Source organism: Hippopotamus amphibius, chromosome 14, assembly GCF_030028045.1.
Source record: "Hippopotamus amphibius kiboko isolate mHipAmp2 chromosome 14, mHipAmp2.hap2, whole genome shotgun sequence".
NCBI lineage: Eukaryota > Metazoa > Chordata > Mammalia > Artiodactyla > Hippopotamidae > Hippopotamus > Hippopotamus amphibius.
The window spans coordinates 64,507,329-64,528,233 of record NC_080199.1 but is presented as its reverse complement, the minus strand read 5'-3'; the positions used below and the strand labels follow the sequence as shown (position 1 = coordinate 64,528,233).

The following is a 20,905-nucleotide window of genomic DNA, read 5'->3' as shown; positions in this document are numbered from 1 at the left end:
ACCCTTGTTCTGAGTCTTGGGCAAGGCCAGGCCCCGTGGGCACCTAAGAGATGGAAGGCCTTCTCCGAAGCCCCAGGGAATGGGAGCTGTCCAGCCGGCAATGGGAAGGGAGCGAGTCTCTGCTTTCCTGTTTCTGGAGGCAGTTATCTGTTAAGGATTTGTTCCCTACCTGGGCAGCATCCCGACAGGCAAGTCTGAGAGTGGAGGCAGACTGAGGGGAGATGGCGGAGGCCTGGGCCTTCTAGTTCTTTCCCCATTATGGATGTGGCCACCTTTGCTCGCGCCATGATGAAGCTCTGGTGATCCCGTGGCGGCCGGGAGGGTGGCCGTACCTTCTCCTCTGGGTACCACCTGCCAGTTCTCGAACATTCCACACTCCCCAGTCCCCAATCCCCACCCCAGCCGGCACCCAGGCCTGAGGACCCTCCCCACGGCCACCTGGAGTCCTGTCAGCACTCAGCCTGACACCTGTCTTCCCAACTCGGTCTCCCTCATCGTCTGTGGGGACCCTTGAGGGCAGAGGTGGCATCTAACTCCCTCCCGTGTGGGCACCTCCTCAGCAGGTGTCCGTGAAATGACTGACTTGGGGCCCGAGTGGCGGGCAGAGGCCCATCCACGCTGCCACGCTGCTCACATCTTTGTTTTTCTCCCTCTGTAGATCGGAAACCAGTGCCTACACACTTGCCTCTTGCTCGGACATCGTCCTCACCAGCCGAAGAGGAGAAACTAATTGAAATCCTGGAAGAGCTGGCTCAGAGATTTAAATAGGCCAGGCCAGACCCAATGCAGGGTTAGAATTGCCTCAGAAAATATGGGAAGGTGTGGACCAGGGGCCAGTGAGCAGACCCACTTCTAGATGGCCCCGTAGATTGGCCCATGTTCCACTGCTATGGTTTGAGCTGGTTTCCTCGCCATCTACAGTGATAGAAGTTAGCCCCATTCTTTATACAAAGCCTAGTATTGAAGACGACCCACCACCACTTCACTGTGGGACCACAGGCAGGCTCCTTACCCTCTGGGGGCCTCATTTTCCCTGCGAGTGGAGATTATAGTGCTGCCTACTTCATGGGGTGAGTTACTACTTGTCATCCAGTTAGAAGAATGCTTGGTGCGTCATCAAGACTCTATATGTTAGCTGTTAACATCAGCATTTAACTGATAAGTGTGCTAAAATTCATGAAAAAAAAAATCCCCCTAAAGATTACCCCCTGTAACAATGAGGAGCCCATGCAGAATGGGAACTTTTTGTTTTTTCAGTTGAGAAATAAAATTTATTAATGAGTTGCTTTTTGGCGATCATGTCAGAAAATATAGAAAGCAAGCATCAGGGACTTTCCTATTCATTACAGGATATTTGATTACTTGTTATTAATCCAGACAGAGACGTTTAGGATGAACAGCTGGCAGGACACCAACCCAGGGATCTAGGTACCATTTGGAATGGGAACTTTTATTTTAAAATAAATACGACTGGGGCTGGGAACAAGTGAAGCGTCATTTTCCACAGCAGCTTCTTTTCTTGTGTAAATTTCTCCTTTATTTGAGAATGTGGTTTTTTTTTTTAAAGATTCTATGTCACTGTTAGTTTGAAGGAAGCAGGGCTGGGAGGGGGGCAGGAGAGCCCCAGGAGCAAAGGGAACCAAGGGTCAGTGCCTATTTACAAAATAAACAGTCACGCAGGGCCTGGTTTACATTTGCTAAGATTAGAAACGGCTTCAGTTAAGCACCTGGCTAGGGTGCTACCATTTGGTAAAACTAAGTTATTTGCATTTTATGTCTTAGTGACACTGGGGAAAGGTGAAGCAAAGTCAGTGAACAGATTTAGGACAGACGTACACACGCTCTGGATGTTCAAGGCGAGATCAGCATAACTCCTCACCCACAGGGGAGGAGAACCCAGGTGGGCACAGCTCAGCCAGCCAGTCCCACGGGGCCCCGAGGAAGGGGCTTTCTGGTGAGTCTGCCTGGAAGGTCCGCGAGCAGCGGCCCCGCTGGACTGCATCTCTCCTTTCCTGAGGGAGGAGCGTGGGGGCTGCTGCGGTGCTGGGCGTGGGTGGGGCTGCAGGAGGGGCCACCCAGCTGCCCCGCCCCCTGGCCCCCGACAGTGTGCCAGTCATTCACTTCTTATCCATAAAATGGGTCTCGTGAGCTTTTACAAAGGCTTTTCCTGGCTGTATTTTCCCTGAGTCCTCCCTCTCTTCATTTGGAAGGTTTATCAGCCACAGGTAAAGCAGCCTTGTGTGAAAGATAAAGTAAAAAGGACTGCTCAGCCAGCCACAGTGAACGCCAGCGCAGGGCTGCTGGGGTGCGTGTGGGTCACATAGCGCAGCCCGACAACGACGACGACGACAGGACCACAGGTGCAGAAGGGTTTCCACAGAGATTTATTTTGAACCGTGGCGGTAACTTGCATTGAGCCTTTGACATTGGTCATGGCGACACGTACATTTCTGTTAGAGGGAAGCACAGTGGGAACGTGCGCAGAGTTCAGAAACATTCACAACAGTCAGCAGCATTTGAAGGGAGAACTGGATACAGACATTTAACACTGTGGGAAATCCTTGCTCATTCCCACCGAGTCACATTCAGGAAGTCAAGACTGCTTGGTGTGGTTGGTGGAATCTAGTGGCAGAGGGCGTGGCAATGCCAGCAGGGTTCGGCTGGAACCACATCTGAGAGATCTCTTCCAGCTTTGGCCTTATTACATTCTCAGCCTGACCCCTTGGAGAATCTCATTTCAAAAAGAAAGAAAAGGACACCCCTAAAGCAACACGCCCGCGGCAGCCAGGCTCCGACGCGGCCGCAGGCTGGCGGGCACGCAGGGTGGAAGCGTCCGTGTCCCTGGTTACGGAGACGGTGGGAGGCAGGCACAATGTGGGACCAGCACCTTCCTGGCTGTCCAGTTAGTAACAGTTTTTGTACTTTTCATATAAAGATTTTCTTCTGCAAGATGACAGTACATTGAAAAAAAGGCAGATGGCGTAAAACACAAATACGTACGTGTACAGTGGTTACCAGCAACACAAGTATTTTGGTCCATACTTCATATGCCACTAACATAAGGCAGTCATCCGTTTACATGAAAGAAAAAGTGTTTTTTTAGAAGTGAGATACTTGTTTCAAGCCATGTCCCCTTTTTGTGTTACAGTTTACCCTCTCATGCTTCCCAGAGAACCAAGGAGTGAAAAAAAGAAATATCCTAAATATCAAGGTCGCATTCTAAATCTAACCTTTAAGCCAACCTGCAATTCCCTTTCTCTCCCAAGAAAGTCAGATACACTTTTGTACACTCACAAAGGTGAACATTTTGAGGTATTTGTTTTTTAATGAGATGGTACCATGATTGACTTCCACCTTCACCATCTTTTTTCAAACCTCCTGGGCTCTAGACAGGAAAATAGAGGAAGCAGTTTACTTGATGTGACACAAGACAAAGGCAGTGGGATAGGCTCCCATTTACCTGAGTTAAGTCAGCCACATGTGTGTGGATCACTGGTAATGGGTAGGTTAGTCCAATGATGAACAACAGTCATGGAATCACAGGATCACAGATTGGAAGGGATCTTAAGAATGATCACTGAATTCAACTTTTACTCAAGCCTTTTGATTGCTTTTCCACATCTATTCCACTATAAATAGACAAGGGGGGCTATGTACCGTCTGTTCAAAAATTCCCTGAAACATGAAAGAGGAATCTCATCCCAGTGTTGGAGGGAACTAACTTTACACCCTGCTCTCTGGTGTTAGGCCTGAACAGGCGTCTCGGTGGGAAGGATAATGTTTAAAAGCAAAATTACAAACTAAAAACCCAAGGGTTGGTGTGCATCTAGATGCAAATCGAGCTAAAGTTTAAAAATGAACATGGATGAATTAAGTTATGGACGTGTGATACTCGGGCACTGAAGGAAAAAGGCAAGTGGATGGAATATGAGTATCAGTACTAGGAAGTACCAAGGCCCGCGCCGCAGTGGGATGCCGGGATGCTCCTGGCTCGGTAGAGCCAGGTCTCCAGGGTGGTGGCTGCCTGAGCCCTTTTACTGTCGCCGAATTGAGGAAAACATTCCCTTCCACTCGGGAGTGCCACTGCAATGAGGATTTATCACATGTACCACACTGTACTCAAATGACCCATTACTTGCAAGAATGATTTAAGACCGGACGGAAATGAGGGCAGCAGTGGCCTGCCCACTCACGGCAAGGCCGTCTGAGTGCAGTGCCACCACTGTCCAGAACAACCTCCTCCACAGGTCAAGGCCTGTCCTTTTTGAAAAGGGAGCACCTGAGCCTGGGCCCCTGGGTAATAACAGAATTAGTATGTTGTAAGCTCATCCGGGCCATGTCTGTGCAAGCAGTCCAGCCCCACCTCACAGCCTCCAATGAGGGGCTGTGCCCCCAACAAAGTTCAAAAATTAGTTACCAGGGGTCATTTTAGGATAATGATTCCAGGTATTTCCAAAGAAAAAGAAACTTTGATACTAGCCTCATCTGCAGGAAAACTTGACTCTCTGACAAGCTGCTTGAGTGAAGGCACATGGCAAACGATGAGCTGCCTCTCTCTCTGTGGCCACGAGAATCTGCGTCTCACGGTGACAAAAGCTTAGGCTCCAGGTCCGCAGCTGTGCACCGGACACTCTCCGGCAGCTCCAAACCACCTGTGGGCCCCGAGCACCAGGCAGATGCAGGTTCTGGGCCTTTGTTTACGTGGCTTCCACAGCCTAGAAAGTCATTTCCTTCCTCGACTCACAACAACTCATCCTTTAACGCTCAAGCTCAGAAGTCCTTTCCTCTGCTAGGCTCCCTTGGCTCCACCCATGGGGGTAGGAGCACCTGCGCAGCTCCTGGGACAGGATTGCACACGCCCTCTGTTACTGGATTTACCACCTGGCACTGAAATGGTCTGTCTACTCATCTGTGTGGCCTCTGCCCAAGCCGTGGAATGTACCTCGTTGACCCCAAGGCCTGGTTCAAAGACTGGAGGGTGATAGACACTCAGCAAAGGGTTGGACTGGACGAGAATTAGAGTCTCAAGGGTCATCTAGATCCCTCAGTGCTCAGGATGGACTTAACCTCTATGTTTCCCAACCATGTGGCTAGATAGCCACTTTCACATCCAGAACAATGTAACTTAACTTTGTTTCAAAGGAGAGAAAAAAAAGAATGTTTTGGCAAAATGCTTTCCTTCTCTTTAAAATATAAATCTTAGTGGACAAGGTCTTACATACAATTAAAGTACTATGAAAAGGCCAAACCAAAGGAATCTCATTTGATGAATATTTATGTCCAGTAACTTTGATACCTAGTTTAGACCTGGTCGCTGGCTTAAAAGGCAAAATTCCGGCTTTAAAAATTGATTAATGTTAAGCAAAAATAAGCTTTTGAAAAAATGAACCTCAGAACAGGGAGAGGCGATATTCCACAAGAAGGGCAGTGCAGAGACTGGCTCAGGGCCAGCCAGGAGACTGAGGGTAGGGTGCGCTTGCAGTGCCCCTGGATTTCCACTTGGACTGTGCGGCTGGGGTGGGGTCTATGGCGGAGAGTGTAGGAACTAGTTTCTGCTGATGGAGACCTTCCGTAACTACCTCACTGCACACACCCACCCGCTGGGAACCACAGCACTGGGGCCAAAAGAAGTATCACATGTGCCAACACTGAGAGGAACAGACCCGGTTCCCAAGAGCTCCCTGTCTCAAGGCTGGAAGCCACTGCTCCCACTCACGCGATTACTGGTCCCTGTTCAAAATCAACGGTTCCTCGAAAATTCTTCTTTTAGATTTCCCTCGTTGATACCTCAGCAATATCTAACTGTTTGGTGTGACCACAGTGTTTTGTGCTTGAAACATTCTAGATGTCTGAAGATCCCTTCCGGTTTTGTGATTTTATGATTCTTGGAATAATTCCAACAATCCAATGAGAGCGACATCACGGTTGACTGACCTCAGATAAAAAGACACATGACTCCCAGTACTTGACCTAAAACCACCTGTGCCGCTGTGGAGACAACCCAGGCAGTGAAACGTTCCAGTAATGTCATTTCTTTGGAGAAACTGAGAGCATGTGATTGGTTCTGTGCTACCAAATAAAGGACAGCCACATGCATGGGATGTGCGGGTTTGCCACTTTCCCAGCATAACTGAGTTAGGTATTCCTTGCCAGAGCTTCTGCATATTGAAATAACAGAGCAAAAAATATACGTAAAGTGCACTTCCAGTGGGTAAAACAAGAACTATGAGAGTTAACCCAGACAGGAGAAAAGCCAAGTGCTGGCGCCAGCTTCCACTCCTAATGAAGGAAGCCTCTATTCCATAAAGTGCTTGGAAGGCACCCCGACACCAACACATACCTATAAGTTACAAAATGGTGGCGATAATGTAATACTCAAGAATTCACAGTATTATAAACACACACAGTGGGCGTGCTAAAGCGCTTCTCACAAGATTCAAGCACCTACACAGATGAGGAGAAAGGAAAGAGCAGAGCAACGGCTACCTTGACATATCTGTGGTTATGTGTTGCGACTCTCATCATGAACGACGTGTCCAGTGGTTTTAGCCTCTGAGTGGCTCTGTGGGTTGGGCACAGCCAGGCCGGGAGGGAGATGGCTGGACTGAAGTGCAGAGTCACAGACCAGAGGGACCATGGTGTCACGTGTGATCCAAAGGGGACAGTCAGCTTTCCCAATGGGGTCGGAGCTCACGTAGACCCACCTCAGATCCACGTCAGGTCTGCTGGGCACCTGGTCCACCGCCTCCCTAACACGCTCTGTGTACCGGCCATGCTCCAAAGTTCAGGAAGGGAAAACAGGGTGATTCATTTCTATTACTCATTTCCAACACATAGCTTTTTAATTACATATAACTTAGTAAGTGGCTCCAGGTTCTAGCAGTAAAGCTACAAACTAGATATTTGAGTATTTTAAATTGAATTCCCTTTTTAAAGCTCTCTCACAGAGCAGTCATGCAGAAGAGACTCAGGTTAGTTACAATGGCTTTGACTGATGGCCAGCAAGGGTAGTGTGGAAGAGGCAGTCACGTGACAAGTGGTAATTGCATGCGTGCGTGCGTGCGTGTGTGTGTGTGTGTGTACACAACCTTAGAGTATGGTCACAAGGGCCCAACTGCCCTGATGACCCAGGTCATGGCTGTCACGTACCATGGCTGCACGGGACACACGTGCTGTCCTGCTACCCAAAGCTACAGCAACAGACTCATCTCTCGGAAGCCCGTGCCCAGGAAGCACACGGCTTGGTCAGTGCTGCAGGAGCAGGGAGCCAAGTTTGGCTCGGAGACCTTCTCCCAGTTAGAAAGAAAATTAATTAATGATCACAAGGGGGAAAAGATCGCTCTCCAGGAAAAGCGAAAAAAAATTGGGAGGACTTCACACACCTCCACCCCCAAATTGTCAAATCAGAAGAGAACAAGATCCTGCAGAGGTAGGGCTCAGATAGGGAAGGGCAAGTAATGGGCCTGTTTATCTGCAAGGCTTTGTTTAACCTGACGAACCCCAAGGACTCAGGAACCCCCCAACGCTCCTGACAGGTGAGAGCTGAATGAGTGCTACCTGTAAAGTGCTTAGAACGGGGAGGGCACAGAGCTCATGCCTGCTGCTAACTTCAATTCTGTTTTTACAAGTGAAAATAAGATTTTAAAAAAGGACTTCAATATCCCAAGTTGAGTCACTACACACAAGAATATTTCAATTTATCAAGTTTGACTGGATTTCCTTAAAATTAAAGCTCTTCAGGTTCATTTTCTAAAGCCTCCCCCTCCCCCTCTTTTTTTTCTTTTTATTTTACATTTCCAACTGGAACACAGCATGAGCTGTAGGATTCAGTACCTTTTATATCCCAGATCACACAGTTTTACTATGAAAGTGTGCAAAGTGTTCTGATAAAATACATGAAGATAAAAATCTTTAACTATCTGATTTTGAAAGGGGAAGAAAATACAGATGGTGAGGAATCAAACAGGATACAACCTCACAGCAGCGAACACGTCCAAGTTCAGAAGTAACATCACATAGAACAATACATCTTAGAGACACTATTCTTGAAGGACACAGGGTTTTGTTGTTTTGTTTGTTTTTAATATCAAGAGCGACAGAGAGCTGTGTCAATAAAGTAAAACCTAAAAGGCTCAGAAAGCTCCAACCGAATTAGAAATGATCCAGGCACTGACAGTTGAAGGTCTGAGTTATGATAATCTACTTCGTGGCTGGGAGCGGCTTTCACAGCATCTTTTTTTAATGTGGGAAAGACAGAGAAAAACTGAGGCAGAAACACGAGGTCATTTCCACTCCATGAGAACGTGAATGATCCCAACATTACAAACGGATCGCTCTTCAGGCGATTCAAGAAGTCAGCTGGGAAATCCACACGAACGGTTTTCCAGATCTCTCAATGGAAGGGAATTTCTATGAGAGCAGAAACACTGTGAATAAACCGTGAATACGTACACTCTGGGGAACAGCAGATGAAGCTGAGGGTGGATTCACAGAGAAGAAAAAGATGCCGACCACAGGATACGTGCCTCAGTGAAGGAAATACGGGAACTACTTTACAACGACCCCAAGTACCCTGACCAGTTACACATGCCTCATTTCTGCGACACGCGAAGCAACAGCTACAATGAAGTGATGAAAAATATAAAACTTAAAACACCCCACACTGAGTTTGCACTCTACTCAAAACAAGGTAGCACAGCCAGACTGTATAAACCATTTGTTAAAAAAATATCCTCTTTTATATTGTATGAACAAGTTGAAAGAGATCCCTCGCAGGAGCTCATCGACCGCTCACCATCGTGTGTGCGGGGACACACACGCTCAGCTCAGCTCTTCGGCTTCTCTCCCACCACGCATGCATCTGCTTTACGGCTCCAGTCATGATTTGGGTTAGAACAACCGTTTCTTGAGGAAATACTATCTTCCTGATGCCTGGAAGCAGCATCAAGACACGACAGGCGTCATATCCCACAACTGTAAGAAGAAAAAGAAGATCTCTGATGAACAACCATACAGCTGTATGGAGGAGCCACAGTCCTTACAACTGAATCCAAGTGTGTCTTTTAACTTGAAGAGGAACTCAGTACTACACAAACATCATTTATAAATCTATAAAATAGTATTTGTCCAACAAAAAATTCAATATAGCCCTCAAAAACAGGACAATGGTAGCTGGAAATTTTAATCCGGCTGATGGAGAATAAAGGCAGATTAGATTCACTAAAGGGGGAAGGGAAGTAACATATGAGGCAACAAATGGGTACCAGGATGTGCTGCATCCTATCTTATCTCATCTTATCTTCCAAACAGTTCGATGAGATGTCTCATTTTCAGAAATAAAGGAACGGGCTTCCTAGGTGGCGCAGTGGTTGAGAATCCACCTGCCAATGCAGGGGATGCAGGTTCGATCCCTGCTCCAGGAAGATCCCACATGCCGCGGAACAACTAAGCCCGTGCGCCACAACTATTGAGCCCATGTGCTGCAACTACTGAAGCCCATGCACCTAGAGCCCATGCTCCGCAACAAGCGAAGCCACAGCAATGAGGAGCCCTTGCACCACAATGAAGAGAAGCCCCCACTCACCACAACTAAAAAGAAAGCCCACGCACAGCAAAAAAGACCCAACACAGTCAATAAAATAAATAAGTAAATAAATTAAAAAAAAAAAAGAAATAAAGGAACCAAGGCTCCTAGAATTTACTTGAAACTTGCTCAAAGTCACAGAGGTCTGGTGGCTTCCAAAGGGGGTTATTTTTAGCACCCCATCCCGCTGCTGCCTCCAAGCAGGGACCAGGATGGGCCCAGGAAGTAGGGCTCAGTGAACCAGGCAAGCCTGAGCCTCTGGGTGCCCAGAGAATGATGCAGATGTGGCCCTTTCAGGTCTGGGCCTCTGCTGTGGCACAGAAGCCATGTGGCCTAGCACAGTCCTCAGAGAGCCCTGGAGGACTGTTTCTGGATTAATTGATCTCACTGGGAAAAGATCTTGTTTATGACTTGTTGGCTTATTCAATGCTCAGCTCAAAACCCGCCTGCCTCACGAAGCCACATCCAGCAGTACCACCTCCCTCTCCCGAACTCCTCCGGTAATTCTTGTCTGTATTACTCTTTTGTCCACTGAAGCTGTGACCTACTATTAACTGTCTTTTTAAGAGTATGTCCCCAGCAGACCAGCTGTTCCTTTCAGGCGACAGCCATGTCTTATTTGGTGTGTACAGCCAGTGACAGCACGCGGCATGTAATGGGTTCTCAAAACTGCTCATTGCCAAGGGTAACCTTTGGAGCAGACCTCACGCTCCTGTACATTTACACAGGGCCACGGATGGAAAGCCTCTAACATAAGACAGCCTCCTACCTTAATAACCTTGTCAGTTCCCGAAGTCAGTAACCATCCTCTGGTGGCATCGAAATGCACGTGCACGATGTTATGTTTACTGTCATGGAAGGTCGCCGTGGGCGCACGTCTGGAGGGAGCAAAGAGAGTTTCCAAGAGTAAAAGGCAGTAGTTTATTAAGGAAGAAGATCTAGAGTGACATTAAGCTCTAATTTTTAGAGCTAATTTTTAGCCGAAAAGTGGCTAAAACGACTTCACTGTCAGAAATGCTCCTCAGAGCTACTTTTATTCCCTGGTGACAGGTTATGACTTTTTAAAAAAATTAATTAATTTTCTAAATTGGAGTATAGTTGCTTTACACTGCTGTGTCAGTTTCTGCTGTACAGCAAAGTAAATCATCCATACATATATCCCCTCTTTTTTGGATTTTTTTGGGGGACATGGTATGATTTAAAAAAAAAAAAAAAGGTAAAAGGATTCTTATACTCTCCAAGACGGTCAAGAAATGATGAAGTTTCTAAACATCCTTTTGGAGACTTGGTTGCTCTGAGTCTATGAGAATCTCTACCTGTGCTGTTAATGATTCTTTAAAATGACCCTCAGTGCTTTTGCTAAGTTTGATCTCAGAAGGACTTGCTGGTAAAATAGTCTGCCTTTGTCTATTTCATTAAAAAAAAAAAAAAAAGCACACTTGTCAAGATGCCTAAGACACTATCATTCTCATCTAAGGGATAGTCCTTCTTTCTACTTTTTTCCCTGGTATAACTGCATACTTGGTTTCTCTGTGGCATTCTAACGCTTTAACAAGTAAAACAATATATAAACAGACACTGTGATTTGCTTTTTATTTTTTGAATCTGTACATTTTTTTTTAGTAAAAAGGCTGGTCAACTGCCTAGATGCTCTAGAGGCAGTACAGATGCTCCCACGGAGAAGAGGCAGAAGAAACAGTGATGTGGGAAAGGGGACAGGGACGTGGAGGAGGAGACTGCAGTTTTCTAATCATGTTTCAAGTTCCCACTGCTCAGCAGTGGGCTCCCTGAAGACGGCTGTTAATTGCTCAATCTGGAGAACAAATCATCTTCAGTATCCCAAAAATGATCACTTTAAAATATTTAGCATTAAAGAATTAGGTTTAATTTGTAGTCACTTAAACTCTCTGGGTCTGTGTCTTTAACAAAGAATTAAACTGGAATATCCCTAAAGTCTCTCGCAGCTCTCTAATTTAATGAGAACTCATTAATTTCACCACTTCCGATGAGCAGAAAATAATCAATGAACATAAATGCTTACTTATGCAAGGGCATCTTAATTTATACGCGCTATGACTAAATAAGAATGAAAACAACACATTAACATTAGGGTTATCTGTAAGAGAATGCTTTGTTTTACTAATTTGCCAAGAATTTCCTTTAAATGCTGACTTCCTTGGATGCATTTTAAATATGTTTTTATTTACATGCAGCTTTTAAGACACCCATCTAGTATGTAAAGTGATTTTACTATACACAAGTGCAGGGGTGGGTAGAGGTGGGAGAACTAGGCAGATAAGTCCCCTATGAGATCCTGCTGTAATTTACTAAAAGGGAAACTTGGTGGAGAGCATTCTGTTTACATCGCGGGCAGTCTGCAACAGCTGACATTAAAAAGACAAGATGGGGGAGTTCCCTGGCAGTCCAGTGGTTAGGGCTCTCAGCTTTCACTGCAGGGGGCACGGGTTTGATCCCTGATGGAAGAACTAAGATCCCACACGTTGTGCGGCTCAGTCCCAAAAATAGAAAGACAACATGGATCTGTCCCCTGCCCCCATATAAAGCCCAGCGGCACAGTAATCTCAGGTTCTTGGGCGACACCGACCAGCAAGACTCAGCAGCGGGGTAGCCGGTGGTACTGGCCTCTTAGGAGAAGTGGCTTAGGTCTTCCTGGAAGATAAAACCTCTGGACCTGTGGGCTGATTTGCTCCTATAAAGATACTGGCTTGGGCTAGAAAGTGAACCCTGGGCTCCTGCACTCCCGGGCAATTCTCAAGAACATGAGCAGACAGCGGGTTTGCTCCAAGAACATCTATTTTCAAGGTATACACCCCTGGGATTGACAAGAGCACAGAGATGATTTCTCAGCGTGCCCTCTTTCCTCCTGCTCACAAGCCAACAGGATCTCTTGGTGGAAAGGAAGGCTGAGCCCACCTGCCACGGTCTGTATCAGAAGCCAGCAGCACCAGGGCACTATTAGTCATGGCTGCGGTGCTGGGCGCAGCTCTCAGATCCCACTCCCTCCTTAACCGCGACAATTCTGCAGACTCCTGGGACTTACTCCTCATCTGTGATGGCCTCGTGGCAGCTGTCACACACCCTGACTTCAAACTCGAAGCCCATCAGAGGGATGGAGGAGCGCTTGGAGCTGCACTTGCCGCAGACGGCCTTCCCGCACTTCCGGCAGTGGTGCTGGAGGGAGAGAAAACATGCTCACGGCGGCTGCGGCACCTCGGCCTGGCCAGGGAGGCTCAGGTGTGATCCACGGCCTCCAGGTGAGGATGCTAAACAAGAGTGTCCCAGGGAACTGAAGGAACACGCCAGGTGCTCCCCTTTTGGGATTCTGTTTATTCAGAACGAGGACTGTTTGGGAAGCACGTGTGATTGTGCCACGGCCCCACGGCCCCCTTTCCCCAGTCTCGGTCCTTTCCACGTATCACCAGTATGAACTACAGCAGCGGTCCCCTATAGTTTTGGCACCAGGGACCGGTTTCATGGAAGACAATTTTTCCAGGGACAGGGGTGGGGGTGGTGGTTTGGGGATGATTCAAGCACATTACATTTATTGTGCACTTTATTTCTATGATTACTGCATCAGCTCCACCTCAGATCATCAGGCATCAGATCTCAGGGGCTGGGGACCCCTGAACTAGGGGACCCACCCAGCCGTGGGATTATCTTAAAGCTCGGTGTACGGGAGACGTGCCGGAGACCTCCAGAGATCACGCTGCTGGGTAAAGGAGAACTGGGACGAAACCTGACTCAATCCCCTGTCTACGCTTTGGCTGTGCTCAAGCTAGCCGACTGGCATTTGATTTCCTTAGGGCAGACCAAACCCAACCATGGAATCAGACTGAAAATGCTGTATTATAAGCAGATCTAAATAACTAAAACTAAGAAGGAAGGAAAGTGAAATTAAGAAGAAATAAATATCACTTAATTTCATTGTTTGGTACCAATATGAGCTAAGCACGGCCCCTCTAATTTTAAGGTATATTTCACTAGATGCCACCAGAATTCTAAAATCATATCCCTTAACTACTGGGAACAAGTCACTGCAGAAACGGAATCCAGCAGGAATGAGCTACAGTAGAGGAAGGGAATAAATTAGCACGCAGTCACAAAGCGACTCCAGGATAATAATTCACCCCCACCACAGCTCCCGCCTGGGGGCGCTATTTCTTCCACGATCACAAGGTAGTTATTTCTACACGGTTACATTTTGATAAAGCATTCATATCACCCACCTGTCTCAGGCCAATTTTCTTACTGTCCCACATTTGCTTGAAGTTCCAGAAAAAAGGCTGGTCACACTTCTGGCAGGAATCACTGTCCAACCATTCAGGGGTCTTGTCAAATAAAGCACACGACAGGTCACAGTGAGAAACAGCAACGACAGTGGAACCACTGTTATTGCTGAAATGTTCACAATCAAGATGTGTTTCTAAGAAACAGAGGCATGATTTCTCAATCATTTAAAAAATATTTACTAAATGCCTATGATGCATCAGGCCCTGGGGATGTAGTGGTGAAGAAAAAGAATCTCTACCATCATGGAGTGTATAATTTATCAGGGAAGACTAAACATGAAAATCTTATTAATAATAGTTATTATCTGAATCAGTATAAGGATCAAAGGCTTGAGAAGCAGAAGCACAGAATGCTGTGAGGGTGGGATGACCGGCTGGGGTTCAGGACTTGGTCTCTGACAAACTATAAGAAGCTGAGACCTGGGGGTGGATGGCAGACCAGGCACAGGGGGCTGAGAGAGGGGCAGGATGGCTGGAGCACATGTGTGGGGATGGGGAGGGGGAGGGGGAGGGGTGGGGTGGGCAGGGTATGAAGGGCTGAGGCTGGAGGGGATGCAGGGGCCACACCACAGAGAGCCCTGACAGCTGTGTTGAGGATTCAGGACTTTGTCTCATACTCTCTGATCACATGCAATTCTATTTGCTCTGACTGTGTACAATTACATACACCTGCCTGTTATGCATGCATGCAGCTACCTGCATTGGAGGGACAGAACCTGACCACAGCAGGCGCTCAGGGAAGCTACTGGTCCACTGTCGCGGTGGGGCCCGGCAGGGTGGGAGGCTCTGCTCCTTGCCTCGTGGGTCATATAACATCCTGGCTCTGTTCCCTATTTCCCAGCCCCTTCGGGAGTACTCTAACCTATGTCAACCAGGTTTAAAGGATGTGTTAAGCTTAAAGCTATTCTTTAGTAAATCTTTCTGGATTCTGCATAGTGACACTATATTGGCTTCTAGAGTTCCATGTTCAACCCTGTGAATTTATCCTGTGGCAGAGACTGGTCTCTTTCCACATATCACCAAATCCAAGAAACTGGGGAAAATACATCCAAGCCCCAGGTTTCCCAAAAGTGAATTCCAGGACATGTCATTTGGACTGACAGGACACTTACTGTAAAAGAGGCCTGAGAGCAAACGAGGTTGAGAAATGTGGTAACAATAGCCTGCCCCTCTACGGGCTTCACAACAGACAGCAGCACAGTAAAGGCTCAGCAAGGCCTCTGTCTGTTGATGTAATCCTTTCCTGAGGAAGAGCTGCTATGCAACAGATTCGGGGACTCTGCCTATTCCCCTACCTTTAAGCAGAAATGAACCTAAAGCTGTATATTTTCTCAGAAAGAAAGAAAGAAAAAAAAGAGTAAAAAGGTGACACTTTAAGAGCTCTAATTCGCAGTCTATTTATTTTATTAAAACTGAAGAAAAGAAGTAAGCCTTTGACTTGCTTGGTAATGTTAATGCCCTAAATCGTTTAAAGACAGATTTAACAAAATAATATAAAGCTTTTTAGCTGAAGACAGCATTTTTACCCCTGAAAGACTTATCTATGTTGTGATTTTTCAGTACACTTATGATGCAGGAAAATCAGGACGATTTACAAAAAACTTTCACACACACACACACCTTTTACAAGGAAGCACAGGTTTAGGACATGCATGAAATACATCAGTGAGTGTCTATGAGGAGGGAACTGAGAGCAGTGCTCTGAAAAGGGGGAAAAAAATCAGCATGTGTGGTATGATTCCTTTTTTGTCCAAAAAAATATCTGACGTGTATCTGCAGAGAAAAACGTAAGGAGGGATGTTTGCCGACACGTGAAGGGTGATATTTCTGGGTGGCGGTAGCGTGAGTAATTGACATTCTCTTTGTTAACGAGCACTCTAACTTTTCTACAAAGAACATGTATTATATATACTTAAAAAATAATAAAATTGTGAGAAATTGGATTTCGTTAACTGTATAAACACACGCTTAACCCACGGGATGACAACCTGACCTGCGTTCAGCCACCTAAGGTCCTCCCCCCCCCCCCGCCCCCCACCTCGGCTGCCACCCTTCCTCTCTGCTTCTCCTGCTCTGTGCGCCACCACTCTGTCTGGTCTTTGCTCTTGGGGTTTCCTGTCCTGGTCAGAGTGCATGCAGGCCCACCAAACTCTCAGCACTCCCTCCTGCCACAAACCCTTCGCTGAGGACATCAGCCGGTGATGACAATCCCCAGCCCGGATGCTCTAACTCACATCAACTGTGACTGAATGATTTATACCATTGAATAGTTTTGTGAAGTTTTCTCCCCCATGTCCTTTCTTCCAGAAAGGCTACCTGCCCTTCAGGGCAGTGACAGCTTCATTACCTCTCAGGCCTCCCAAGCTGAGCGCCGCACAGCACTTGTCACAACCAGGAAGCAGCTCCACAGATACACCTCAGGGGGTGTATGTTTATAACATATGACACTTGTGAAAAATGGATGGAACCATCTCCACTGCTCATTTAGAGCTTTAAATCACTCAAGAAGATTTAAAATAGTCAACAAGTACCGAGTGCCTATATATCTGCAGGTCAAAAGGCATAACTGAAGCAACATGGCTCAAAGGACTGCCCACCAACCACCTGGTTTCGGCTCTGGAAAACCGTATCGTTATCCTCTGTTGGGCCTCTGTCTATCAAGGGGAGAGGCTGTGGGCACAGAAGGAAAAGAGCCCAGCGGTTCCCCTCCCCTGGTCTGTCAGTCAGGCCTGGGAAGGAGCCAGGACAGACCAGCTGTGACCGTCCCTCACCCAAACCAGGCCGCCATGCAGAATAAGCGGTCACATGGGGGGCCTGGCGAGCGGCTACCGTACACTGTGCCGACATCCCTGTCTTTGTCCTGATGGGGCCAAGCGGTACTTTCAAAAGCAATAGTCCACAGTTCCCCACTTCCTGACTGTAAGGATCATTTTAATTAGTTACTAATAGAACTCCTGTGGATTTATGGTTTGAGCAAATCAAGCTTTAATCTCCTTACGCATTTAATTACTGGCATTTGAAAGGCATCGCATTATGGGTAATAGCAGCCACTCTCTTGAAATGAGATTGGGGTGAGGGTATGGAAAGAAGCTGGGAAATCTCTTTTGTCTAATTTTTAAAGTGTTGCTTTAAAGAATATACACTGTCAAAGGGACAGTATACCCAGCATAATTCTAGGGAAATGAGAAAATGGTTAACTTCAAAGTACTTGTCAAAGGGGATATTCAGTAAACAAATCAGTTGTTAAGACAGTCAGAGATAAAAAAGAAAATTCACTGAAAAAAGACTGCTATGATAAAACAAATATACACTTAAAAATGACAATGTATATATTTATATCTGGAGAACTCCTTAGAATATGACTCAAACACAAAATACTATTTCCAATATTTCCATTAATACCAAACTAAGAATTCTTACTTCATCAAATACCACTTCTCACACACTAGCCACCATTTCCCCCAATAACATAAAGTACTATGCTTTCTGTTTCCATAGGGCACTTTACAGCAAACGGCTACTCACCTGTAAACAGATGCTTCTTTTTTCTCCCCTGAACTTTTGTTGTAAATGGCACAACTAGATTCAAAGTCTAAATAGCTTAGTTTCAGTGGAAATTCTTATGAGATCTCCCATGAGTGTTACGTGCCAATTTGTAAGGAGTTAAAAAAGAAAAAGGAAGCTCCTCTCATACTAGAATTTTTAAATATTCTGACATAACATATCTTATTTCATGGTTTACTCATAAAAAAAAGTGAGCAGGAGAGGAAGCTGAGGCTTTTCTCAGCAGAGTCGGAGCGGCAGAGTCCAGCCCGGTGGCCGCGGAGGGGGTGGCCCGAGGCTGCTGTGACACCTACCTCCTGCCTCTCCACGTCCATGTTCCAGACGACAATCCCACCATCACCGCCACAGGAGATGAGCTGCCGCGTGTGCTGTGCATAGGACAGGGCCTGGACTTTGTCACTGAGAAAGAAGCCAGAGTTAGCGACAGTTCTCAAGAACAGTGAGAGCCCTGAGGGAAAGAAGCCCAGCCGTCAGTCATGGGCACACTCACCCCTGAGTCCCACCCAAGAGCAGGCAGATCTTGGAAACTGGATGGAATTGTCAGCACGCTATGCTCGTTTAATAACGAGCAATGCTGAACATCTTTTGATGTGCCTGTTGGCCATCTGTATGACTTCTCTGGAGGAATGTCTATTTAGGTCTTCTGCCATTTTTTGATTGCGTTGTTTTTTTGATATTGAGATGTATGAGGTGTTTGCATATTTTGGAAATTAAGCCCTTGTCGATTTTGCCGTTAGCAAATATTTTCTCCCATTCCATAGGCTGTCTTTCCGTTTTGTTTATGGTTTCCTTTGATGTGAAAAAGCCTGTAACTTTAATAAGGTCTATTTATTTTTACTTTATTTTGCTTTGGGAGACTGATCTAAGAAAATATTGCTATGATTTATGTCCAAAGGGGAAAGTGGGGGAGGGATAAATTAGAGGTATGGGATTAACAGATACATAACAGTATATATAAAATAGATAAACAGCAAGGATTTACTGTATAGTACATGGAACTATATTCAATATCTTGTAATAACCTATAAGGGAAAAGAATCTGAAAAAGAATAGGTATATATATAACTGGATCACTTTGCTGTACACCTGAAACTAACACAACATTGTAAATCAACTGTAGTTCGAATTTTAAAAATGCTCGTGTAAGATGCTAAGGCCCCAAGAAGAGGTAGTCTTTGTCAGTTACCAACACTTAAGGAAAAAAGCTGTTCATAATGTTACTGGTCATAATGTTACTGGTCCCTTAACTGATTAATTAAATAAAATCTGTGCCATCTGTTCATGTTATATTTGTAAAGTCATCCAACGAAAGGCCCACTGGGCGTACCTGATGGAGCCAGGCAACCTGTGCTGCCCGAGATGTGAGGCACCAGCACGGCTCCCAGGGTGAATCTAACGCAGCAACAGACTTGAGTTTCACTGATTCTCTCTCTCTCTAGTTTTCATGCCCTCTTTACTGATTTTATGTTTTATTTTTCCTTCTAGTTCGTACATGGCTGACAAATTATTCCCTCTTGGTGGGGAATTCACTTTCAGAGTCTGACAATTTGGTGATCACCAACAAAAGATGATAGAGATCTGTGCTCGCATGGGAAAGAGAGAACAGAGAATCTGGTTTCTTGGTTGTTTTTGTTTGAATATTTTTCTATTTTGAGCTCAAATTCACTAAGAATCCTGTGGCCACCGGGAAGGAGAATAACTCTGTGAAATCTGGACTGGTGACTTTTTGTGTTCACTTTGACTTGTGGCTGCAGTTGTAGGACTGAAGCTATTAAGCTCTGGGTGACTGTGCCTGCAGTTCAGAAGGGCCTTTACCTCTTGTGTATGGAACACTTTCCTATTTCCAGAGGGTACCGATAAATTAGGTTATGGCATCTTTTCTATTATAAGCACTTGCTTGCTTACATAAATTGAATATTCCTAAACTTCACAGAAAATAAGGAAATTGAACCTCTAAAACTTTAAATTTATTAGACTTAAAAATTATTTTACAGAAAATACACCCTAACTCAGTGATATTTTAAGAATTCAAGTTCACAAAATTAGGGTATCTCTTTGGCAAATAAGACTAGTATGAGTTTTAAAACACAGCTATGTCTCTTTCTGGATTTATCAGTGTTAAATATAACGCAAATCTATATTTGTTTTACTTGGGTTGATTTCTGCTAAGTTTATATAGGATAACTAGTCAAATAAGCTATGCCTATATGTTTAAGACTTTGAGAAAATGTTTGTGTCCAATTAAATAATTATTCTGATAAACTTTCTACCTATACAGCAATTACGTTTTATAGCATATCAACTTAAAGATCATGCCCAAGATCTTTAGGTAACTTACAATGGACTCACAGTAAGTTGAGCTAATTGACAGTCATTGGATACCTACCTAGATAATCTCTAAGTAAGTAATTGAAACTCCCAATTACAAAGCATAATAAGCATATGTGATTATACATGTTTGCTTATTTTTATATACTATAAAGAGGCTGTACTTCAGTGAGCCATGTCAAATGAACGTGTTCCTTTTCGCCACTTTCAGGGGATGTAAAAGTGATGTACGTCACAGTAGACATTGACGTCACGTGTTTCATGAGCTGTGCTAGTCCAGCTGTGCTGAAATGCCTGCACGTGGTGGAAAGTTCTCAATTACCCACATCCTCCCTCCTCCCATTCGTCTCTATGAAATATAAATTAGTTACTTCGGTTAATTATTATAATTAAAATGGGTGGTTGAGACTATGCCAGGTGCAATAATGAAAAGGAAATACAACTGTGTGTGTGTGTTTTTGTTTCAGGAAAAAAAAAAGATTTTTTGTTTGTTTTTTGGTTTTTTTGCTGCATCACACAGCCCGCGGGATCCTAGTTCCCCAACCATGGATGGAACCCAGGCCCTCAGCAGTGAAATCGTGGAGTCCTAACCACTGGACTGCCAGCAAACTCCTACTAGAGCAGTTTTGTTTTAAAGCAGTGGTTCTCAAACTTTTTGGTCTCGGGACCCCTTTCCATTCTCAAACCTTATTTGAGGACACCAAAGAACTTCGGTTTAAGTGAGTGATGGCTATCAATATTACTGTATTTGAAATCAAATCTTGAGAAATTTTTAAACCACTGATTCATCTGAAAATAACAACAATGAATCCATTCCATTTTAACATAAATAATATATATTTTGGGGAAAATAACTATATTTCCCAAAACGAAATATTTTGAGGACAAAATGGCATTGTTTGGTATTTGTGCACGTCTTTCTAACGTCGGGCTTAACAGGAGAGAACCACATACTCATCTCTTTCTGCATTTGTTATAATGTCACTCATGCAGCCTCTGGAAAACTCCATCTTATACTTTTGAGAGAGCATGAATGAATGAAAAAGGCAATTCTAAAGTAAAATATTAATTTCTTCCAGAACATAAAAGAGAAAAATAAAGGACAAAACATGGAATATGA

At 45.2% G+C, this 20,905-nt stretch overlaps 2 protein-coding genes across 9 annotated transcripts in view; one reads left to right on the top strand and one right to left on the bottom strand.

Moving 5' to 3' along the window:
- Positions 1-1,284, top strand: part of DHRS12 (dehydrogenase/reductase 12) — a 36,440-nt gene extending 35,156 nt beyond the window's left edge. For all 6 annotated transcript variants that reach the window (XM_057707866.1, XM_057707868.1, XM_057707869.1 and 3 more), the window contains one exon: positions 659-1,284. In XM_057707866.1, the coding sequence (XP_057563849.1) occupies positions 659-768 (110 nt within the window). In that variant the 3' untranslated portion in view covers positions 769-1,284. The remainder of the gene's footprint in view (positions 1-658) is intronic.
- A 1,023-nt stretch (positions 1,285-2,307) lies between these two features.
- The window catches only part of WDFY2 (WD repeat and FYVE domain containing 2), a 169,858-nt gene continuing 151,260 nt past the window's right edge, over positions 2,308-20,905 (bottom strand). For 2 of the 3 annotated variants that reach the window (XM_057707863.1, XM_057707864.1), the window contains 5 exons: positions 17,751-17,856; positions 13,831-13,932; positions 12,645-12,775; positions 10,353-10,461; positions 2,308-8,973 (listed from right to left, as the gene is read on the bottom strand). In XM_057707863.1, coding sequence (XP_057563846.1) covers positions 8,944-8,973; positions 10,353-10,461; positions 12,645-12,775; positions 13,831-13,932; positions 17,751-17,856 — 478 coding nt within the window. In that variant the 3' untranslated portion in view covers positions 2,308-8,943. Of the gene's footprint in view, positions 8,974-10,256; positions 10,462-12,644; positions 12,776-13,830; positions 13,933-17,750; positions 17,857-20,905 lie in introns of those variants that run through there. The other variant, XM_057707862.1, reaches the window with a different exon arrangement.